The sequence below is a fragment of the Aulonocara sp. 'chitande type north' Nkhata Bay genome, linkage group LG2 (assembly GCF_057382095.1).
Source record: "Aulonocara sp. 'chitande type north' Nkhata Bay isolate Kocher_YH1m ecotype deep benthic linkage group LG2, A_spYH_male_GT1.1, whole genome shotgun sequence".
NCBI lineage: Eukaryota > Metazoa > Chordata > Actinopteri > Cichliformes > Cichlidae > Aulonocara > Aulonocara sp. 'chitande type north' Nkhata Bay.
In genome coordinates, this window is record NC_141345.1 from 23,128,794 (window position 1) to 23,151,763 (window position 22,970).

Sequence of the window (22,970 nt, forward strand, 5' to 3'; positions counted from 1 at the left end):
CATCTCGTAAAAAACAGAAAGAGGGATAAGAAGAAAAGAAGGGGAAGAAAAGGACTGATTTGTCTATGTCGCTGTATGTCACCGTGCCATTGTGAACTGTTAGTGGAGTGCGACTGTATTTCTGACTAGCGCAATGACCATAGCAGCTGAGGCAGGAAGGCAACGGAGGGTGGGAGAGTCTGTCCGAGTGTTTTTTCAGGCCAATAATCCCCTTTATTGAGTCTCAGGAAATCCTAATTGGAGTCGGAAGTGGCTCTAGTGGCCAGATGTGCAAAGACTAACAAAGTTGACCCTCCCACCCCCATATACACCCCAAGGACATCTGACCACAAGCACCTTAGTCTCCCCTTCCATTCCACTCTGCTGAGTTTAATTTAAATACACACACAGGCACATCTAAAAGCCTCGTTCTACCTAATGCTAAAAATGCAGCAAAAGTACATAGCCAGTGTGCACAATCTAACAAAGGGAATTACGGGGTTCAGTCACACCTCTTGTCTGTTAGTCAGTTCATAGCAGTTTCTGCAAAATCAGTCTACAGAGTAAAACACAGATGTGTTTGCTTTGGCAAAAAGAGGAAAACTTTAAAAAAAAGAAAGAAAGTGAAAGCTTCCACAGATCTCTCGTCATTGCATGCTTTTCTTTCCCCACAAGCTTGACTCACACAGCCTCTTTTCTTTCTGTCTCCATGATGTTTGTATCATTGTCTAACGGCCTGTCTGTGAACCTTTAAAGTTACACTGTGCAGCAGTGTGTGTGTATGTGTGTGTGTAAGCCTCTCTTTGTGTCTTCTGTTATTATCTATGAGTGGGGATGAATACAGTCTAAGGTCTCATGTATGAAGCAGCAATGTAGTGTAAGAGGTCATGCCTGCACACATGTGTTTATGTGAAAAATAATTAAGGAAAAGGGAGGTAGACAGTCACAATGTATGTGTGCTGTCTGTCTTTTCCTGTCTCTCCTTATCAAGAGGCCTGACCAAAGCCAGAGACTGCGGTCACTGCACGTGATCTGAGTGCAGCTGGATAACCAAGAAGGATCTAAGGAAAGCTGGGTTTGATTAGAAGTACCTCCCCAAACCAAATGGGCTCTGACCCAGGTGTGTGTATCCACGTGCAGTTTTCTCATGCACACATAGGCACGCCATGTCTGTGCACGTGTTTAGTACTCCCGCAGAGCCATAGTCACACTGACCTATTTACTTCGCCATGGAAATTGCCAGGACCCCAGGAGGGAGACCAGACTCACCAGAGGCAGAATAACACTAAGACCCCATACGGCGATATCAATAGTTTCACATGGAACAGTTTTACTGCCACTTTTGCACACTTAATAACTAGGGCATCTGGTGCATGCGTGCGTGCGTATTGATTTCTTGACATCCGGATTAATTTCTGAAGTGTGAAAAACTGCAACAGAGGTCTATAGATAGAAAGAAATCACCATTCCTAAAGTATTGTTAAGCATTTTTTGTGCTTTTATCTCTGTGTGTGCACCTCTCATTATTTCGGTTTAGTGTCAACACTTCATCTATAATGCATACGTGTATACAGTAGGGGAGTGGGCAGCTAAAAGCCTTCACCTTTACATAACCCCCTGAGACTTCAAAGAGAGATTAAGAGGGAGAGATGGCGAAGGACTAACACTTGCTGCATGGCTGCAACGACCCCACTAAACTAAAGGCTGAGCGACGGGGTAGTTGGCACTGGCTTCTCATGTGTTGGGCCTCATTTTTTCCACTCAGGGTAAAGCATCAGAAAGACATCAGAGAAGTATTGATGAAGAAAAACACTTCTGTTACACGCTCTTCTATGTTGCAAAGGGCTGGTTAACTTGAATGCACTGATTACTTACACAGGCTCACACACAAATCTTGCACATGAACATACGCATTGACTCACTGAAGAATAGACCAAGAGAAGCACAGGCTTCGAAGCTCACTGTTATGCAAAGAGGACCGGCTGGAAGTGGGCCTGTACACATCACACGCTGTTTTGTCTCCTTGCAATGGTGGAGAATGCAAGGGAAGCCAAGTTAACTCCTTACTATTCATTAATTGCTGTCACACTGGCTGTGTTGCATGAATCCTGTCAGAATATGTGGAATTGTGCCGGATTGTTCAGACTCTTTATGGACTATAAAGCTTCTGCCTCTCAACAGTGGCATTTCCTTGTATTCTGGGAAATACACTGTACTCTGACAAGTAGTTACTGAATAGAAAGTGAAGTTCCTGAGAGAGGTTTATTCTGGCACGGTAAACTACAACATGCTCTACTGCGCAGGCACAACAATGGACAGATCTTTGGGGTCGTAACCTCCTAATTACCACAGCCCCAGAAGCGATGAAGAGTGCCTGTCAGCGTGGCCTCTGAGAGGGGCTATCTGAGCCGGACTCAGGATAACCAGGTGACATGGGCCAGGGTGCTCCGGCACCTCAGATGAAAGGTCGGTGTTATGAGTCCACATTCAAACACCTGGGCCATTTCAGCACACCACAGGGACATCTAGCCTCTTCGCTTTCACCTATAACCTCCGTCTGTGCTTTGGGGAAGAGATACACACATAATTCCCAGGTCTGATGGACCTTTGGTCCAACTCTCAGGCTCTGATCCCCCCCCCCAAAAAAACCCCCACAAGCTTTCCCAAAGCACGATCAAGCCTTTCTGCACAATTCCCACATCAGAGGTCTTGCCCACATTAATGATTTTTCTGAAATAGACACTTATCAAGTTTTCGGCAGGGCTCCTGACATAATACAAGGTGCCGTGTGCAATCTTATGCGGACTTTGTAGACAAAGCCATTGAGGTATTAAGTCCAATAAAAGAAAGATTAAAGTGATATGTGAAGTTAAGGCTTTGAGTTATTGATTTTGTTTAAGATATTAACACCTTATTGAATCCTTTCCAAAACTGTAAGCATTTCATAAATTTATCGCCATTGCAGGATCTGTAAAATCTGAAAGTGGATTAAAGATGATCTAATAAAAACTTCAAAAAACCCTAAATCCGCCCATGGGAAAACTGGGAGGATACAATAAAGGCATATCAGTGTGGGGGGCGTGCGCCTGCGCGTTCGCGTCGTGCAGTGTAGAAGTTTCCCTGCAAGTTTGGAAAGACAAGAGGAGTGCAGCGAGTGGAGTGGCACAAGTTACCGGGACAAAAACGACATAGGAAAAAATGTATATATGTTAAAAAAAAAAAAAATTAAGACCTCGATGTTTCTAGCTGTGGCTCTTGTTGGAGTTTTTTTTAAACAACTTCACTGGAAACTGTGGCCGGAAACTGCAGGTAAGTAAACCTGATTAGGACCAGAATCAGACGTGTTAAATAATTGGAACACTGTCGAGCAACATGAAGTGAATGTTTATCCGAAGTTAGATCTACGCAAAAATAACAGCGATAAACTACCAGGTTATAAAAAAAATGCACTAAATGTCAACAGTAGAAATCTTTTGAAACTTAAAAAATGTTTTTCTTTTTTAAGAGCGTTCTTATGAAAAAGTAACGGATGCTATTGCGTTGATGTAGAAAAACAAAGCTCACTTTCCATGTAACATTTCATCCTCCCACGAGTTCTTGGGCAACACGATTTGTCAGATAATATTTTCGCTTGTCAAGATGAATATCTCATTAAATGATGGAGACTGAGATTACCGGTTTGTGCAGCGCGCCCGCGCGGCATGCAGTGGAACAGACTGGAAATCAAGCGCGTCCGTGAAAAAAGTTTGCCAAACCTTATGATTCATTTGGAGAACGCGAGAAATGACGAGAGGGTGGGTGTGTGTGTGTGTGTGTGTGTGTGTGTGTGTGTGTGTGTGTGTGTGTGTGTGTGTGTGTGTTTTTCCCCCAAATCCAAAGCCGTGTAAAGATTAAAGCGTTTCCCTTGAACCCAGACTTTTGAAACTTCTGAGTCATTCTCAGTTGCATTACTAATCCTGCTTAAAAACCTGCTGGTGCAAGCGTGTTCAACCCACTTTCAGATGATGCCCTCCCCAAAGTGAAGAAGGAATACGTAAGAAGCTTGCAGAGCATTTATTTCTGGGCTTTGTGGTTAACTGTGCGTCTTACCTCACCGGTCTCCATATTTTCTAATTAGAAGAGGAAAAGGCGGTGTGGAGGTGTGTGCGCGCCCGCATTCAGTGAGGTGAAACTGAACAGGATGGGACAAGCTGTTCAAACAGGTCGCAGAGGGGGAAGAGCTCATCCTGCCCAGCTAATGCTTTCCCAAAAAAATGCCTTGAACTTTCATTGAAAGTTGAACTTGGGCTCAGATTTTTAGCTTGTACCAGTTGTAAGGCTGAAGTCATGGGAGCTCACTGGCCTAGTTGGAAGCTGACTGACTGGTTTTCAGTTGCAAAACTCTACACCGACTGTTTCTGCTTTCAATAATGTCTGAGATACGATTTTTTTTGTTGTTGTTGTTGCTGCTTTGTTTCCTAGACTGGGGTTATTGCCTGACCTTTGGACAAGAGATCACTGGAAGAAAGGCAGACTGACCCTCCCTCAAACAGCCCGGCTGCCTCTATGCACATCAACCTGAGTGTGGCCATCAAGGAATCTCGTGCCTTTCATGGAACACAGCCTGCCCTTCCTGCCGCTGCGGAAGTGACGACCATGGAGCCGCGCGCGGCGCTGGTCGCTCCTCGACCGCCTCCTCTAGCACCTCCACCACCACCGCCGCCGCCTCCTCCCCCGCCTCCCCCCACGGCTTCCACCTCTTCCTCCTCCTCACCTTTAAGCCGGGCGGATAGCGCTCGTCGGAGCCGGCTGAGGAAGCTGAACTGGGAGCGCATCCCCAAAGAGAAGGTGGAGGGGAGAAAGAGCGTGTGGAGTGGGGCGGCCCCAGATGAAGATGAGTTCCCCATAGACCTCCATTCCCTGGATGAGCTGTTTGGTCAGAAGGACAGTAAGCCTCGGGACCGAACCAGCACCCTGAGACGGCGCTCTTCACTGCTGCACTGCAGATCCCCTCAGGATAGCTCAGAGGAGGTAAGATCATGTAGATGGTGAGACTGTTTTAAAAAATATTGGGCTCGTTTGTTTTTCTTGCTCTCACAATGTGTCCTTTGCTTTTTGTCCTCTTTCTTTTTTCTTTTTTTTTTTCTAAACAGATCTCCTTATTGGACTCCAAACGCAGTATGAACATTGGAATATTTCTACGTCAGTTCAAGATGTAAGCCTAAGAAATTCTTACTGTTGAAATGTTTCAGTTGGTTCACAGAAAGAACAAAGAGGTCATAGGAAAAAAAAAACTCATTAAAGAAACACATATCATAAATAAAACAAAACGGGTCAGAAGGAAAGAAGATAAGGAGCATAGAAATCAGCTACAGAGCAAACATTCATAAAGGCCTTTTTAAGAAGAGGTTCAAGGGACTCTAATGATGTAGCCAGTCTAATCTCAATAGGCAGACCGTTTTACATAAGGGATTAATTTGGCCTTTTTCAAAGTAATAATTTTAAAAGCAAAGTAGAAGTTATCAGGCAGTCAGAGTGGTTTAACAAGTACAGCAGTAATCTGTTCATATCTCCTAATTGCCACTTATCAGTTTAAGCAGATGTGATGAGAGCTCTGCCTGATGCAGGAATCAACCTGTTTACAGCAGCTAAGGGCAAAAAGGATCTAAGTTTGGAGATTTTCTTGTGCATCATAAAAGAGATAAGGGCCTAAGAATAACTTCTGGCAGACTGCCTAATATTCTTGTCAATGAACCAACCAATTTTACATCACAGAGGCACCTAAGATTGTTGGCTGTCCCACCTTATATAAGTTGTGGGGGTACTGTAATTTATTTCCTGTTTCATATCACTTTATGTACTTGATATTCTTTGTGCTTTGGGCTGTCGGCTGGAGAAGTCCTTGCCCATTTTAGTTCAAAGCATATGGTGATTTTTCTTACGTGTGTTGACATCTCAGAGGTTAAACAGTAGCTGAGGAAGTAAATTGTATTGCATGGATAATGTTTTTAGTTGCAGTGCCAACAGCTAGGCCTTTTCTCTGCATTTCATCAAACCGCCACCAGTACTGGAGGCCGTTTGAAGTGGGATGCATACAGCAGTGCCCAAGGGAGCAGTATTTGACTTGAGTTAAACTGGAGAGAGTGGCCATATGTCAAAGGTGGACAGGTGTCCGTGTTAAAGTGCGAAGCTTCGTCAGGAGAGAGGATGTCTGGTGTCAGGGAGGAGGAGGTGGTGTACCCTGAACAACTGGCTTGGATCTTGAAGGAGGGTGGTAAACAAGCAGCTGGCTTTAGCCTGTCGGCACCTGCTGGTGCCCTTAAAGAGTGTCTAATCTTAAAGCTACCCCCCCCCCCCCCTGCAGAGAGAGACCCCACTGGTGGCTTGTCATATTCATCTAAAAGCCCGATTAGCATGTTTGCTTGGCTCAAACAAAGCTGCACTTCTTGCAGTGAACGAGAGGTTTCATAGTCATGTATATACATTTGCATACGGTTTAACATCTGAAATGGAATGAAACTAACAAACGATATCTACTTAGCAGAACTACGTGTACTTTAAACTTCAGGAGTACGACGTGCCAAGTTTAGGGATTGTCATGCCTCCAAGAGACTCAATTGAAAACCTTTTCTTTTCTAAACTAGATCTGTTGAGACATGTAGGGGAAGCCATTATGTGAAAAGAGCTTCTTCTGTACACAAACATCTGTCTAGTTGGAAGTTTATTTGCCCTCTGTCTGAAGACAGACAGAGCTACTGCTCAAATGTGGGTGGAGTGTAGACAAAATCAAGTGTATTATCAGTGTCTTAGTAGCCCCCCTTCAATATTATTTCCTCCTTTTATTTAGATTGTTTGGTTTTTCAATGGGTTTTGTTGGAGCAATTAACAAAAGCTCTTTCTGTTTAGAAATAGATGTCCCTTTTTTTTTTTTTCTTTTTTCCCCCTCATGCACTGCTTTTACATGTTTTCGTAGGTTGATCTTTATCCGTTGGTGTTAGACAATAAGATTCGGATGTGACAGCTGAGCCATGAATGAGATGAGTTTGTTTGAGGATAAAGGCTGCAAACTGTAGTTTTAGTGCCTGTGATGTGCTGTAGTGGGAATTGGGGAGAGGCTAATGGGAAAACTGCTGAAATGGAGGACAGATGTGTCACTTGCAGAAAGGAATACAGAGATCAAACACCCAGTCATCTCAGTGTCTGCTCTTTCACCCCGTTGTCCTTCAGCCGTCGTCTGTGCATGTCTGCATTTTATTTGCCCAGTGGATATGCTACTTTGCATCGCCAGTGTGGCGTCAACTGACCCTCCCTCCGTGACACTCGGACTGATAAGAACAGGATAAGCCTCTTTTATTGTGCGATCATTGCAAAACCGGAGCTGATTGTACTCATTTCTTTTGGGTAGCTGTACCTTGACTTGAAAAGAGTATTGCTTGGCAAATTACGTCATGCTGAATTGTGTCTGTTGTGTTTCCGCAGGCCGGCTAAGGAGATAGTTGAGGATATCAGGCAGGGCGCCGGAGGCCGTTACGGAGCGGAGAAGCTCACAGAGCTCTGTAAATTGCTGCCTGACAATGAGGAGGTAAAGCGCCTTTTCTGGCATACAAACGCAACAGTGACAAGCTTCTTCCTCTCCTCCCGCCCTCCTCTAACTCACCATCTGGCTCTGCTTAGAATGATCAAGAGTTAGCCATTACACCATGTTGCATGTGATGTGGTCTGTGTTTCTTAGAGAAGTACCACACTAGGAGATAGTGGAATTGACTGTTAATGGGATGTTGGCAGCTTTACCCAGCCTCTATTCTCCGTCAGGAGTCTCGCCTTAAGAAGTTCAGCGGGGACCGGAGCTGGCTTGGAGAGCCTGATCTTTTCATGCTGCTTTTGGTGGAAGTCCCCAGGTACGCTCTTTATCAACCCCCAGTTTTTGGGGTTTTGTTTTGTTTGTTTGTTTTTTACCCAAAAAAGTATTCCAAAAGAACCTAACTCCTATTTTCAAATTGATTTTCACTGATGCTCGACTGCTTATTTAACCAGTGCAGTGCCTGATGTCCCTGTCATCAATCACCACTCTCCACTGATCAATCTGTTCCCCCGTTTTTCCCTCCTTCACCAGTTTTCGCCTTCGTCTGGATGCCATGATCCTGCAGCAAGAGTTTGACCCTGCTGTGACCTCTCTGTGTGTGGCAGCCAGATGTCTGAGGGAAGCAGCCCGAGGTAAAGTAACAGCAGGGAGTTGTGTACTCCGCCACTATAAAGATCTGGGAACCCTGTTGCCCTTTTTTAAATGCTTGTATTTGCAGAAATCCTAGGAGTCAGGATGCAAATGAGATGACTTATTCTGGATGCTAAATACTTTAAAGATTTAGGAGTAATCTGCTGCTAGCAACTTTTTAAAATAAAGGTGTAGTGCAATAGTCAATTTAAGTGTCAGAACAAAGTTGCTGACTTATTTCATGCCCTTCATGTCCGCTTCATTCACACTCCTTCAACCATGAGGCACAGTATTAAATCTGTCTTTTATGCTCCTAGAACTGCTGAGCTGCCCAGAATTGCACTCCATCCTTCGTCTGGTCCTCAAAGCGGGGAACTATATGAATGCAGTGAGTGCTTCTTTATTTCCCTTTCGATTCTTTTAATCTGTTTACAGTTACCCAAACGCTAGTGGTCTGGGTTTGTGTTCAGAGGCGCCGTTCAGACTGCGCACCTGGGTTTTGAATCGTTGTTTGTTTAAAGCTGTCACGTGTTGTGCGTGTGTTTTGTTTTGACCTTGTGCGTGTCTTCTCAGGGTGGATATTCAGGAAATGCTGCTGGTTTTCGAATTTCATCGCTGCTGAAGCTGGCTGACACCAAAGCCAACAAGCCAGGCATGAATTTGCTGCATTTTGTTGCTATGGTAAGATCTGAAATGTAGATGCCGTGAAATATAGTACCTATTTTCAGTTGAAGAAATACAGTTGGTGTTGGTTCAAAAAAAAAAAAAAAAAAAGTAGTTCAAGGCCCTCAAACCAGATTGCTTTGCAGAGCGTCAGATTTTTCTCACCATTGGTAAATGATGTTTTGCTTCCTTTGAAACAATGGATGATTAATCATGTGTTTGTCTCCACAGGAAGCTGTGAAAAAAGACCAGAGTTTACTGTCATTTCCCAGCCAACTAGGTCATGTTGGCTCCGCCTCCAGGTCAGTCTTTTTTTTTTCCCCCAAATCTATATCCTACTGTTATTTAGTCTGCATGATCATTGTTAATGACAATAATACCTCAAACACTCTACTGAAACAACAAAACACCCAGCTGTCAGCAAAAGATGCATGATTGACAGTGGGGTATGATGGCCACTACTTAAGCTGCTGGACATTTTGACCATTTTCTCATTTCGATTGGTGACTACAGCTGGGTGCTAAGAGATGACTATCTCTCTGAGACTCTCAATTCCTGCATTCTTGCTGCATTCTTTGCAGATTTTAATTCCTGCTGGTTAGAGTAGTTTAACATGACTCTCAGCTTATAATATCCTTACTTATCTTATGCTAGGCTTTGATGGAGTTCACACGCCATCATGAAATGAGCCGTTTTAGCTCTCTTCCCCATCACTTTAAGCTAAGGCTCTTCTGGTTGGCTACCCCTGAAAAACTGAAAGTTTGAACAGTGGGTGGCTGGGCAGCTGGGGTGACCATATAGAGGGAAGAGGTGTAGAAAATAGAGGTATAGAAAATGTCTAAGTATTTCCAAGCAGTCTGCAGCCTGAACTCCAAGATAACAGGAATTACCAGATTCTGACCTCTGTATATGAAGTTTTGGGCATGTTTATTATGAGCATGCATCATTGTAAGGGGATATATGACGAGAAGGTGGAAAGCATAATAGGTCTTCTTTATGACAAATTCCTAGACACTTTCGATCATGTGCAATCATTTATTTCCAGTCTTTAATTATTCACCCTTTGTTGAGACATACAGTTTATCCACCTGTTTCTGTTCAGTTCACAAAATGATTGCATGTATGTATTTGTCCTCTCCTCCTTTTGCAGGTTTTGTGAAGAGTCTGTGCTTGATGACTTGGCCAAGTTAAAAAGCAGAGTTGCGGCCCTCAAGGCAAATATACAGACTGAGGCAGAGATTCAGAAGCAGACGCAGCCTTTCCTGGAGGTGTGCAAAAAATTAGATTTTTAAATGGACTGTCTCCAACTTGAGGCAGGTTATCTCAAGTTCAAGTTTTGGGGCTTTAATTGAAGGGGTAATGAATATGTTCATGTAAAATGTATCTACAGGTGGCTGAAGAGCGTCTGAAGGAGGCAGAGGACGAGGTGGAGGGTATGAAGATGTCGAGTCAGGCTCTGGTGGAGTTTTTCTGTGAAGATGACAGCACTTTTAAATTGGAGGAGGCTTGCAGGGTCTTTCATTTGTTTTGCCACCGCTTCCAAAGAGCAGTCCAGGTTAGAAGCTGTCGATAGGAAAATTGTATCATAGAACCTTTAACTGTATGCTAAAGATGAGTGAGCAACTATCCTTTCTCTCTCATTTTTCCATAGGAAAATGCAGAACGTGAATTGAAAGAACAGAAACGTCTGGAACGCCAACGTGAGATGGCAGAAAAGCGTCGCTCTCTGGCAGTTTGCACTGGGTTAGACCTGAGCCTGAGCCTCGCCAGAGAGCCTCCCAGTCAGGAGAGCCAGGATGAGCTGGAAAAACTCCTAGAGAGGAATCTAAGCTACACTTGGAGCCGTCGTAGTCTTAGAAGCTCTGATTCCCGCAGATACCTCCAACACTCTCACAACGATAGCCATCTCCACAACTCACCCTTCCCTGAGCTGGGCAGCAGCCCGACATCAACCAGTTATCACTCAAACAGCTCCTCTGACCACGAGACCTCTGCTGTTCTCTGCAGCTCTCCAGAGACTGATGGCATGTGTTCCCCCATTGACCAAGGACCCGTCCTGAGCCGAGGGAGCACGGCTCGGCACAGCCAAGAAACAAAATTAAACACTGAAGCAGCAACATTTAGTCATTCTCAGCATGAAAGTGGCTTTGTTGTGAAACAACATGGACCCGAGAGTATTTCTTATCTGAGGCAAAACCAATCCAAGTTAACGGGAACTGAAAAAGAAGTGGATTTTTCACATGAAAACATGGCTTTAGTTAACTGTTCCTATACAGACTCTGCTTCTATTCATAGCAAACCAACCCAGTGTGTTAAAAGCAGAACTTCCACTTACAGGCAGAATTTTGGCCTGCCAGTAATGCCCAGTAATCATCCTATTCACTCAAAATCCAACAGCTCTTGTGTCAATGAGGAATTACAACCATCTGTTCATACAAGTGGAATACAGTCTTGTAGTGACAACAGTACTGGGCTCATTAGGTACTCCAGATCTGAGACCAAACTGCAGTCATCTGTCAGCGCTCCAGTGGAGGAGCAGTCGCAGCCACAGACGAGAGACACACCCTCTATTGAACCAAGTGCTGCGACGTGTTTGCCTGATGGAGTTTTAACAAACCGGACAGACACAGATGTGGTGTCCACACCTGCGGAGGACACTTGGATGCCCTCCAGTCTGCCGGAGTTCAGCCAGTCACAGCCAGAGGAGGATCCTGAGTTGCCAAGTACCGAGAGGGAGACGGGGAGGTCATATTCTCGTGTCGGTGAAACGCTGGAGTGCCACACTCTGGTGAAAGGCCTTAGATCCTATGACGCCTTGTCACCCCCAGGCTCCCCACTCCCACGACCAACACCGAGCCTTTGCTCCAAGTGGAGGAAAGAAAGGGAGGTTGACCTTCGAGAGGGGTCGACCCCAGCGTCTCTGACATCAAAGGAAGAGGCTCGAACCATGAAGGTCCCTGTACGCAGTGGGATAGGAGCCAAGAGGGGACTTGTGTCACGTACAGGCCCTTCCAGTAGCACGGGCATTCCCAGGGTACGCTCTAAAACAGATTCTTCATGTGGAAACCCACCCCCTACAAACTCATCAACTCCTACCCGCCTTGCTACTCCTCGTAGTCTGTCTATGCGTTCATCTCCTATTTCTCGAGCAGCTGAGGTGAAGCGAAGTAACAGCACACGGGAGAGAACTGTAAGTGAGGCGCAGGCTCCGGGGAAGCCCACCCTGGCCCGCAGGACTTCAAACAGATCTGTGCCAGAGAAAGGCTCTGGCAGCACCCAGCCACCTTTCATCAGAGGCACTCCTCTCCGCGTTTCCAAACGCCTCGCCCCAAACTCAGAGTCTCAGGTTCCCTGTCAGCCTAGCACTGCCCACAGCCCATCCTCGGCCACAGCCAAGACCATACGTACGGCTGTCATATCGGCAGCTCGAAATAAAACTGCCAAGACGACAAGCACAAGCCCCACTCCTGCTAGTTCTAAAATCCCAACAGCTTCAAGGATACCTGGGCCCAAAATGCCCCGAGGGTCTGCCACCTCCACCGCTCCTGCTGCTCAGCCCCTGTGGAGGTGATGGACATGAATAAGTGCCTCCTCAAACTTCTCCTGCCTTTACAGTTTTGTGATTGTTTGTTTGAGCTCATTAAAAATAGATTTGTGTGACATGCATGTGTAGTCTGAGTGCTCGGTTTCTACATGTGCAATAGGACCGTGAGGTGGGAGCATCGGGGATACTTCATCTCTTGTTTCACAGGATAGGGGATTTTCTACAGTCTACCTCGATTTACACCCATTTGTGTCCTTTGCAGGCAATAGGACAAGAAAACTCTGTCTCCAGTTGTAGAACAGGTTGATACTTAAGTCACAGTAATAAAATGCAACACTACTCTGTGCCTTGTATGTACAAGTGTGCTGCCAGAAGTGTAATCTGGCAAACCGTTTCAGTCTCTTGTATGGAACAAAACACTTTTTTTTTCTTTTTCTTTTTTAGGAATGCGTCCAAATGTGAATACTGTGACCTCTCTGTTAAGTGATCATGGTGTTCTCAAACATGGCTGTCTTACAGTCCTAACCGAACTCGGTACAATATTGAACTATTCATCCTGTTGTGGTGAGGCCTCATCATTATGATGCACTTTATAAACTGAAGAAGAGGCTGTTGGGGGATTGTTATTATTATTTTGCTTATTTTATATCAAAAGAGTAAGTTTATTGAATAGCAGTGGTTGTTATTCGCTGTATTATATGGTTTTGTAAACAACAGAAGAGAAATAAAGATAGCGATGTGAAACTGTTATTGTCTGAGAAATGTGCTTGTCAGTATATATTCTTTATTTTAAATTATAAATATATTGTGTCTGTTCAGTATGTATTTGCTTTCAGCTGCAGCTCTTGCTGTCTTCTTGTCACCCCTCCATTTTTCTCTCCCTCTTTACACATCTCTTGACACAGTCACCCCCATTCCTGTCAGTGGTTGTAGTCATGGAAATGCTGCAGACGTCCCGGGGAATCTCCTGGCAGAATAGTGGGGTGCAGGGGGTGGGGTGGAGGGTGACTGTGGGTGTAGGGGTCCCAGTGGGAATTCTCCCTTTATAGGCTTCGGTGACGCCAGAACCTCTTGGGAAAGGCAATAAACTGGTGCCTCTTTGTGTTCTCGAGTGTCCGGTTGTTGGTCACCGCTGGCCTTTTAACCTGCCACAGTGTATAAGTGGTGACATCAACAGCAGATCTCCAGGGGTGTAAGACGGAGCAGTCTAAAGTGATCCCTCTTTTTAGCTTCTTTCTGCAGTGATCTGAATGCACTGGATTAGTGGGAATAATGACTTGTCTGAAGGTGAATATGTGATATATGCGCTTAAAGACTGCTGCTCATCAAAGAGGATGAGGTCCAAAAGATACACGACAGGGTCTTTTATGGTCTGTTTGTATGCAGAGAAATTTAAGTCTGCAGACCTCTCTTTAAATGGGCAAATGCAGGAACAGCCTTCCTCATTTGCAGTTAGACTGATTGAAAGTGCAATATGGGCATATTTTCGGGTCTATTTTTAGAATGAGAGGCCTATATTGGAAAAGTTTGGTCAAGAGTGATAATGTGAAAGTGAATCATTGTTTGCCTCTATGTTCTGTCCCAGACTTGCTACTTCTCCTGGGTGTAGTTACACAAACCTGCTCTTTAATCATTTGCCAACCAACTTTCTTTATAAAAACACTTTAGAAAACATCAATCACTGGCCAAAGTGCTGAACATAGAAATAAAAATACATCAGGATAAAATAAAAAAAAATCTGACATATGGAATCAAAAGAAACCAAAAATAACAAGGTGACACAAGACAGTGAAATATTTGACTTGATATTCTGTAGCCACGGAGACAGGATTAGCATAAATTAGAAGTTTCGATTTCTATGGTGTCATCACAGCATTATTTAAAGAGGGTATATCATAGTTCCAACTAGACAACTTGCAAAAGCCAAAATGTCAACAGTGAGTTTACTGCAAAGAGAAAATATCTGAAGAAATGTCAAAATGTCTTTTAAATCTTGGCCAACTGTTACTGCTCCACGTGCTGTGAGTGGTGGTAATAATCTAGGTGGGATAAGTCTACCTGCTTGATTTTTTTGGTTTACATTAACATCAACATCACATTAACAAACTGATATTTTTTTCAAACCACAGAAGGCCACACTGAGCCCTGGTTCTTTAGAACAGAAGACAGGAAGCCAGATGGACAATTCATAAGCAGCACGAGGAAAGACTGCGCTGAGGACAAGTGTAAGTAAGACATTCAGAGATATTTACTTTTGTTTTATTGTTATTGATCAGCTCTGAGCCCCTGTGTAGAGTTCAGAGGTCTAATTGCTTTTCGTTTTTGCAGCTGCTTTCACAAAGAAGAGTGGCAAACATAAATCTAGCCACAATGAAACTGAGGAGCCACTCAATGAAAAGAGCAAAACATCTAGCTCAAGGGAGGAGTCCAGCCGCTCCATTTACAAGACTGATGTCCCCTTACCCAGCACATACAACAGTCATAGGCTAGGTAAGAATATGTTGAAATCCTATATGCAATGACAGAGCCCCTTTCCAGCTAGTAAAAGGGCTGTTTTCCTCAGAAAATCTCCAAGCTTAGCTGGTATTCATCTGATAATTAGTAAGGACATTCTAACAAAGCCTGTATAAATGTGTAGATAAGCTAAGCCAATGTTGGCTGTTTTCCATGCAATAATCAAGACCCCCATGTCTGTTTTGTGTCTCTGTAGAGGACTTTGGATCAAAATATGAAGAGCTGGATCTGCTGGGTGGAGGAGGTTACGGGACTGTCTACTTTGGAAAACACAAAGAAGACAATGTCCGAGTATGACTTGTTATATGTGTAGCTCACAGTTCTTCTAGTAAATCCTGTGCACTGTGTGCTTTTTCTAAACCACATTTTCTCTGTAATGCAGGTTGTTATAAAACATGTTTTTCAGAATCGTGTCGACCGCCTACCAATGGTAAGTGATGTTTGTCCTTTCTCTTGACACTTTTGCTTTTTGTTTTGGAAAGTTTGTGTTGAGAAACACGAATATTTCACAGCATGTCAAGAAAATGTCCTGCCTGAACACATGGCGCATATTATTCATTGTTTGAACACTGACCTAAATTTTCTCTGGTTCTAAAGCTTCTTAATGGTAAAATGACCAAAGTTCCCGTGGAAGTGGCATTGCTGATGAAAGTTGGGGCAGGACCACAGAATACAAGCAGCAATGTTACCCCAGTACTACTGGAGTGGTTAGACTCAGTAAACGAACTTATTATGGTCTTTGAAAGACAGAAAAAAACCATCGATTTGGATGTGTATCTGCAATGCAGAAACAGGTTTCTGCATGAGAGTGAGGTTAAGGTAAGTGAGTGGTAGGAAGGAAATACAGAATCTCACAAAAGTGAATACACCCCTCACATTTTGGTAAGTATTTTGTTCTATCTTTTCATGGGACAACATTGCAGATATGACACTTTCATAAAATATAAACAGTGTACAGCTTGTAAAACAGTGTAAATTTGGTGTCCCCTCTAAATAACTCAATGTACGGCCATTAATGTCTAAACCACTTGCAACAAAAGTGAGAACACCCCTTCAGATACTGGGCCACAGGGCAGTACTCCAACATGATAACAACCCCAAAACACTCCCAAAAAGACCAGTGCCTTGCTAAATAAACTGAGGGTAAAGGTACTTGACTGGCCAACCATGTTTCCAGACTTAAATCCTATTGAGCATCTGTAGGGCAAATGGAAGGTGGAGGAGCGCAAGGTCTCTTACATCCACCGGCTCCCTGATGTCATCATCAGAGTGGACGAGAAGCCTAGTGGCACCCTGTGAAGCTCTAGAGAACTCCATGTCCAACAGAGTTATGGCAGTGTTGGAAAATAATGGTTGCCACGCAAAATATTAACACTTCGGGCACAATTTGGACATTTTCATCTAGGGGGTACTCACTTTTGTTGCCAGCGGTTCAGACGTTAATGGCTGTATGTTGAGTTATGTTGAGGTGACAGCAAATTTACACTGTTATACAAGCTCTACACTGACTACTTTACATTGTATCAAAGTGCCAAATCTTCAATGTTGTCCCATGAAAAGATAGAATAAAAAAAAAAAATAATATTTACAAAAATGTGAGGTGTCTACTAACTTTTGTGAGATAATATATATAGCAATCTTTCATGGATAATGCAAAGCTTGTGGCTTGAACATACCTTTCTTTTCTTTGTCAGAATATAATGAGAAAGCTGGTAGATGCAGCTATTGAGATGCATTCCAGGGGTGTATTTCATTGGGACATTAAGGCAAACAACATTGTGATTGAAGTATCAGCTGATCTTTCAATGTATCGACAAGTGAAATACATTGATTTTGGCTGTGGAGCCACTTTTACTCCAGAAGCAGTCACTCGAAGAAGTGGTAGGTTATCAGTCCCAGTGTTCAAATGTTCTGGACTGTCCATGCATCTTGTGTCCATGTGAATTCCTCACCATTATTAATATTTCTCTGGATTTCAGAGATAACTCTGGACTTGTATGAATCCAACGCGAATACAGCAGACTGCATCACAGTTTTGCAGCTAGGCACTGTGATGGATAAGCTGTTGCACTACATCCTCCCAGACACCTCCACCAAATCGAAATCTAGGACACGTAGCGACATTTCAGACGGTAAGCTGGATGTTGATTCCCCAACCTGTTGCAATTTGTGTTTGAAGTGTTTTCTGTGTTATCTTTGCCTTTGTCTGTATCGATCATCCACATGTAAATTTACAGGAACACAAAAATGTGACACCTCTATTTTATTTCTGTAAAGACTGCAAGGATTTTCTGTCAGGTTCTCTGAACCAGATCCATAAAGACCGCCTAACCCTGGAGGAACTTAAAAAATCATCCTTGGCCCAACTGACGTCTCTACTCTGACAAATACAGGGTCATGGAGCAGAAGCTCCAACAGAGAAGTATTTATTAAAATTAAATAGCCATGTTGTAATTCTGTGCATTTCATTACCAGAATAAACTGATTCACAAGCAAATTATTTGATTCCTTGGATTAGCCTTTAACCCTTGGGGTACATTTTCCTATACCATCATATGTTTCTGAGGTTTACAGTTCTTTGTGGATCAAACCAGCTAAATTCTACAGTTTATAAGCACATATATGTATTTTGTATTTTCTTTTGTGTTAATACAATTTATTAACAAATAAAAGCATCGATGCAATACAAGATAAAATTCAAAATGTATAAAACAATAACATAAAAAATAAACATCTCAAACTGTGTTGAAAGTCAAAAAGAAGAGGCTGGTCTTGAGAGCGGAATAAAAAAATGGGCAGTGAAGAAGCCCGGTAACGAATTCCATAATTCCCCACGATGAGAGGAAAGCATTGGTAACCGTTCCTCTCCAGGAGGACTAAGAAAATGTTTGACTAAAGCGTGAACAACATAATCACAATAATTTGATTCCTTCCTATCACTGAGCCACATTACATATACAATCATATTGCTGTGCATCTTTGCGATTTACTGTTCTTTGTGTATTATGCCAGCTACATTCTACAATTTATAGCCACAATGCCAATGCATCCCTGTGTATAGCAATTTAACCCCTTCTACTCTCTGTCCCACATTGGCTTAACTTCTGTATGCTTACATAGATGTCACAAACATCCTGAGGCTGATCCTGCATTAAGTTAAATATGTGAACACTGCTGCTTCCCCTGTGGGATAGGCTCCAGCCCCCCTTCCACAAGCCTGAATTTGATAAGGAGAAGAAAACAGATGGATGGAATATTAAATAGACACATTTTAAGAAAGAGGTTCTCTAATGTGAATATTAACTAGAATAAACAGACCACATTAAGCACTTATGTTTCCATTTAGGTTTTTTATTATTATTATTATTATTATTATTATTATTATTATTATTATTATTATTGCATTAATGAGATATACTACAGCATATTTTAAAGGAGGGATAGTTTAGCACTTGAACAGTTGACTTAGCATTTAGTTACTATGTCAAATATTGGTAATGTAGTCAAATAAAACTGTTAGAAAAGTGTCCTAAAAATACACAATTTAAGTAAAAAGTGACTTGGTTAATGTGAGTGTACAACTCACCTCGTCTTGTTCTTACTTTTCTCTTTGGCTCCGCATATTTTTCGGCTACATGAGTGCAACGTCATGACAATAGCTTTACACCGCCATCTAGTGTTATGCAAACGACTGACTCAAAATAGAACTACAATTACCAGCTTGCATTACTTCCCTACGTCGGTTTTTACGTGACAGACAGCTCCCCGGATGCGGCTGTGATTGACTATACCAGGCAAAAAGAGATCGAAAGCCAAGTGGCGGTAAGTCATGAAAACCGTTATATTTCTTTCGTACAGCCCGAAACTACTTCTGAAGTATATACAAAAATTGAGCAGGAATTTTGAGAAGCTGGTGGGGCAATAACTGGTCCTAAACATATCTTTTTGAGAAAGTGACTTGTAAATCAAGTTTCAGCTTGTTTGCTAACTAGCTAGCTCGCTAGCCACCAAATTCGCTAGTTCCTTAGCTCGATGCTAGTAAGAGAGTAGCTATATGCTAGGGGAACGCCTAGTATTAAAAGTGAACAGCAGTAAAGTGTAAACAACCGGTAAAAAATGCCTCTTGTTTTCCATTCACACCCCGGCCTCTCCTGGACAACAACTTTTATAAAGTTTGTTAATTAGGGAGCATCTGGAATTGGACCGTACCTATGTAACGGTGATGAACGCTACGTCGATTAGTTAACGACGGGGACAGTTAGCTCAGTTGCTAACTGGGTGAAAAGCTGTACTGCTAATAAAACGGATATCTTGTGTTATGATCCCTTCACCGGTTAACGATCATGCAGGGAATGAAATTGCATGTTTATCACTACACAGTATGTGTATATGTTGCTGTTAGCAGTTATTCAGGTGTTTTTCCCCCCCTGTTGCCAGGTGCTGCAGCCCCAGTGGTCGTAGGCAGGATGCAGACCATAAAGTGTGTGGTGGTGGGTGACGGGGCAGTGGGTAAAACCTGCCTGCTCATCTCTTATACAACCAATGCCTTTCCTGAAGAGTACATTCCCACAGTGTTTGACAACTACAGCGCTCAGATGAGTGTGGATGGCCGCACTGTCAGCCTCAATCTGTGGGACACGGCAGGCCAAGAGGAGTATGACCGCTTGCGCACTCTGTCCTATCCCCAAACCAATGTGTTCATTATATGCTTTTCCATTGGCAGCCCCTCCTCACACGCCAATGTCAGGCACAAGTGGCACCCTGAGGTGTCTCACCACTGCCCAAATGTGCCCATCCTGCTGGTAGGCACCAAGAAGGACCTAAGAAGTGACGCAGAAACGGTGAAGAAGTTAAAGGAGCAGGGTCTGGTCCCTACAACCCAGCAGCAGGGCAATGCCCTGGCCAAGCAGATTGGGGCTGTTAAATACATGGAGTGTTCTGCACTGCTGCAGGATGGGGTCAAGGAGGTGTTTTCTGAAGCTGTGAGGGCAGTGTTGTATCCAGTCACGAAAAAGAAAAAAGAAAAGTGTGTGCTTTTGTAATGAATGGTTCCCAGATTTGGACTGTGGAGAGGGGATGGTGGAGATCCACGGATGCAAAGGGAAGGCTGAGGAACAAAGGTCACCAATCGGCTGTCTCCGTATCACCTCTGGCAGTTTTTGGCTCCTCTGTTACTCCTTTCTTCCTTCTTCATCGCCAGGAGGATCTCGCCGTGTTGCCATCATCACCAAAGTGACCATGCCTTAATGAGAGCGACTGACCGTTTCTCCTCTATTTTTCTTGCATTTTAACTTTTGATATTTACACGTTTCATTTTACATCTGTTCTACATTTTTAGCTTCTCTGCTTTGCCTTATAAAATGCTGATAATGGTTGTCACAAGCCATAATAACATCTAAACCAACAAACCAACCAAGCTACCCTGTTTGACTGGAGAGAAGAGATCTGCCTTTGTTCAGGTGGAGAACTAATGACTACCTCAAATTCTCACCTAGGTTGCATCTCATGAGTCTCAAGCAAGGTTACCATCAAGATGCTTTGACTTTGACTATTTAGACGTAATGAACAGCCGAGTAGAAGGTGAACAAGTTTTAATTTCAAGCAGTTTGAGCCCAGACATGGTTTGATGACTCCTGGGGAAATGCCAGTAGCCCTTAAACCAAATGCACAGATTAAAGGTTAAATTCCCTTATTACAATTCCCTTGTGCTCAGTCTGGTGTGTTAGAGCTGTTGGCAGGCTGCCCCTTCAGCCTCTCGCACTGCTCTTTCACTTCTCCACACGGAAGAACCAGTAGGTCTTTGAAGATAAGCCAGACCCATTAAAAGCAGCACACCATTTGTCCTCTTCAGTAATGGAGGAGCAGGTGTAATAAAGACTCAGCCACATTAACTGATGCTGGTACAGGAGTTTTGGAGCTTACGCAGTCAGGAAGTCAGGTTGTCGTGAAGCTTCTCTGTCTACTTATTAACTGTTGAAGCTCACACCGAGTGCCATTTAAAAACATGCCTAAGAATTTCTCTCTGATAGGGTGGTGGTCAAGGAGGCTGTATTTTGTCTAATTATAGTGAATTTACTCTGTAAATGATTTTTTTTTCCATAAATGTTTTTTTAACCTACAAGTACGGCCAAAGGTAAATGTTTTTGTAATAGTCTGTTTATTTGATCAGTAAGAGGTATGTTTGTTGTAGTTAATATTTCAATTTGATAAACCAGAACTCCATATTTCTTTTCAGTTTCATTATTGTCTTCCACTGAAATTCATCAATTATGACACCGCTTAACTGAATCAGTAAAGCAATATGTTTTAACTGGCTTACATTGGCTATATACTTGTAATTCGCTATTGTCTTGGTTTCATCATAGAAGAACCGTGATGGCTCCCTTTTTAATCATGTAATAGAAGTTTTTGTACAATATGAAAGGAGCCTTTATTTTTTTGGTTAGGTGCCTTATCTAAATCAAAGACAATAGCAGTCTTCTTCGTCAAACCCAAAGCTTCTCATCGTAGCTCTGAAAGTGCCACAAGATGTTTAAGCACAGGTCCCACCCAACTCAAGAGTTTTATTTTTGTGAATTTTCAGAAGCCCTCTGCCTTACTTCCTGCCAGTAAATACACTCATCTTGCAGACTTTTTTTTTTAAAGACACAGGTGCTAAACTGACATCTTGTGCAGCAAGTCTTTGCATTTGTGAAACGAAGCTCTTGAGTTCCACACTTCTTAACAGATTGCGGTTCCCTGCATTGCATGGTGGAATAAGGCACAAGCGGAACTTGCACATATGGTTAGCAAAAAGGTGTGTAGGTGGAACGTGCTTTGTCACATCTGAAGATTTTTATACGTTTTTGTAAAATAGTTTTTGTAATGACTAGCTGCTCTTTTTATTTTTTATTTTTTGCTTACAGCTGGCAGCAAATATAGAAACCCTTTTTTACTATAGTTATTTTCATGTACACCTTTGAGCGGGTATATAATAAGTCAGCCTAGATTGTGGCCGGTGTAAAGTCTAGAATAACTGAAGTGCAAACCGAGCAAGAGGTTTTTGTGATAACAGTGATGCGGTTTGACATCTGCCAGAAGATGTGTGAACATTTCCCAGATAGGTTTGTGGAGAGTTGAATGTAAGTGCACGTTATGTTAAAAACTGTCATCTGTGGTGAGTTCGTTTTTTTTTTCTTTCCATGTCCCAAATTCACTTAGATGATGCTGTTAAAGTGGAACATACACCTGTGGGCTCTGTGTCTGTGTCCTGGAGCTGTATGCTACCGTGTGCGTGGTACTACGCTTTTACACTGGGAACTTGATTTGTAGAAATCTGTAATTGTTTTATAAATAACAAAAGCATATTTGTATAAATGAACTAACAGTGAAATGATTTTTAAATTATGCCAAATAAAACGGTGGTTTAAACCATTTAATTTTTTTTTTCTTAAACCCATGACCCATGACTGTCTTCCTCTGATTTGGTTCCTTGCTGTTTTGCTGTAGCATTGCATGCAATCAGTGCAGATCTTTGCAGCTAGAGGGATGTAATGCAAGAAGAAAGTCGTGCTGAAGTGCAGAACAAACTAGAGTAACACATTTACACACGCTTACAGCTCAGGAAACCACATTATGTTCCTGTAGCACACATACTGTAATGCTATCTTTCATGTTAATGTTACAGTTACAGAGTCCAAACACTAGATGGACACAGCCCTCCAGCTCAGTTGCTTATTATCCAGAATGAGCACTAGTCTTCAAAGATAGTTTTTTCTTTCTTTTCTCCCCCCCCCCCCCTCTTCTGTACATTTGAAGTTAATGGTCTATACCATCTGGTTTCCAGGCCATCATTCAACTTAGCCGACACACACAAGTTCAATCAGTTTCTGGGGTTTAAGAATTCAGTGCGCTCCTTACTCTGAAAAATTCCTTTGACCTTTATGGTTGGTGGATGTGACAAATGACGGATGTGTTAAACGCTACCAAAGGCTTGTTACAGCATCACTGCAGCAGCATTTAGAGCCCGTTTCCTCTGTGGTCTGTCTACAAGTGCTTTACAAGGCAGACTGTGCTGAATGTATGTTTACAGCTTGTGTA

General features: G+C 42.9%; 3 protein-coding genes across 4 annotated transcripts; all 3 read left to right on the top strand.

The window, feature by feature from the left end:
* Positions 1–3,082: 3,082 nt before the first annotated feature.
* fhdc2 (FH2 domain containing 2) lies at positions 3,083–13,117 on the top strand. Its single transcript, XM_086311189.1, has 12 exons — positions 3,083–3,288; positions 4,441–4,989; positions 5,112–5,173; positions 7,438–7,540; positions 7,771–7,856; positions 8,072–8,172; positions 8,488–8,558; positions 8,744–8,851; positions 9,065–9,135; positions 9,984–10,101; positions 10,224–10,388; positions 10,485–13,117. The coding sequence occupies exons 2-12, from the start codon at positions 4,525–4,527 to the stop codon at positions 12,402–12,404; spliced, it is 3,270 nt and encodes a 1,089-aa protein (XP_086167315.1). The 5' UTR covers positions 3,083–3,288; positions 4,441–4,524; the 3' UTR covers positions 12,405–13,117.
* Positions 13,118–14,312: 1,195 nt separating this feature from the next.
* Positions 14,313–17,360, top strand: LOC147337802 (serine/threonine-protein kinase pim-2-like). 2 transcript variants are annotated; one of them, XM_086311207.1, is made up of 9 exons: positions 14,313–14,420; positions 14,507–14,602; positions 14,706–14,867; positions 15,088–15,182; positions 15,274–15,321; positions 15,489–15,710; positions 16,586–16,772; positions 16,871–17,023; positions 17,169–17,360. In XM_086311207.1, exons 1-9 carry the CDS (start codon positions 14,357–14,359, stop codon positions 17,273–17,275), a joined length of 1,134 nt encoding a protein of 377 aa, XP_086167333.1. In that variant the 5' UTR covers positions 14,313–14,356; the 3' UTR covers positions 17,276–17,360. The 2 variants fall into 2 exon arrangements, with proteins under 2 accessions (XP_086167333.1, XP_086167327.1); XM_086311201.1 differs by lacking the exon at positions 17,169–17,360 and having other exon boundaries at positions 16,871–17,167.
* Positions 17,361–18,569: 1,209 nt separating this feature from the next.
* Positions 18,570–22,304, top strand: rhogd (ras homolog gene family, member Gd). Its single transcript, XM_086311219.1, has 2 exons — positions 18,570–18,713; positions 19,329–22,304. Exon 2 carries the CDS (start codon positions 19,358–19,360, stop codon positions 19,931–19,933), a length of 576 nt encoding a protein of 191 aa, XP_086167345.1. The 5' UTR covers positions 18,570–18,713; positions 19,329–19,357; the 3' UTR covers positions 19,934–22,304.
* The last annotated feature ends 666 nt before the right edge of the window (positions 22,305–22,970 follow it).

Excerpts from the sequence above, each read along its gene's own strand:
- rhogd (XM_086311219.1), top strand. The coding sequence starts at position 19,358 with ATGCAGACCATAAAGTGTGTGGTGGTGGGTGACGGGGCAGTGGGTAAA.
- LOC147337802 (XM_086311201.1), top strand. The coding sequence starts at position 14,357 with ATGTCTTTTAAATCTTGGCCAACTGTTACTGCTCCACGTGCTGTGAGT. Across the intron at positions 14,603-14,705 it reads AGACTGCGCTGAGGACAAGT|CTGCTTTCACAAAGAAGAGT; the intron begins GTAAGTAAGACA and ends TCGTTTTTGCAG. Across the intron at positions 14,868-15,087 it reads ATACAACAGTCATAGGCTAG|AGGACTTTGGATCAAAATAT; the intron begins GTAAGAATATGT and ends GTGTCTCTGTAG.
- fhdc2 (XM_086311189.1), top strand. The coding sequence starts at position 4,525 with ATGCACATCAACCTGAGTGTGGCCATCAAGGAATCTCGTGCCTTTCAT. Across the intron at positions 7,541-7,770 it reads TGCTGCCTGACAATGAGGAG|GAGTCTCGCCTTAAGAAGTT; the intron begins GTAAAGCGCCTT and ends ATTCTCCGTCAG. Across the intron at positions 10,389-10,484 it reads GCTTCCAAAGAGCAGTCCAG|GAAAATGCAGAACGTGAATT; the intron begins GTTAGAAGCTGT and ends ATTTTTCCATAG.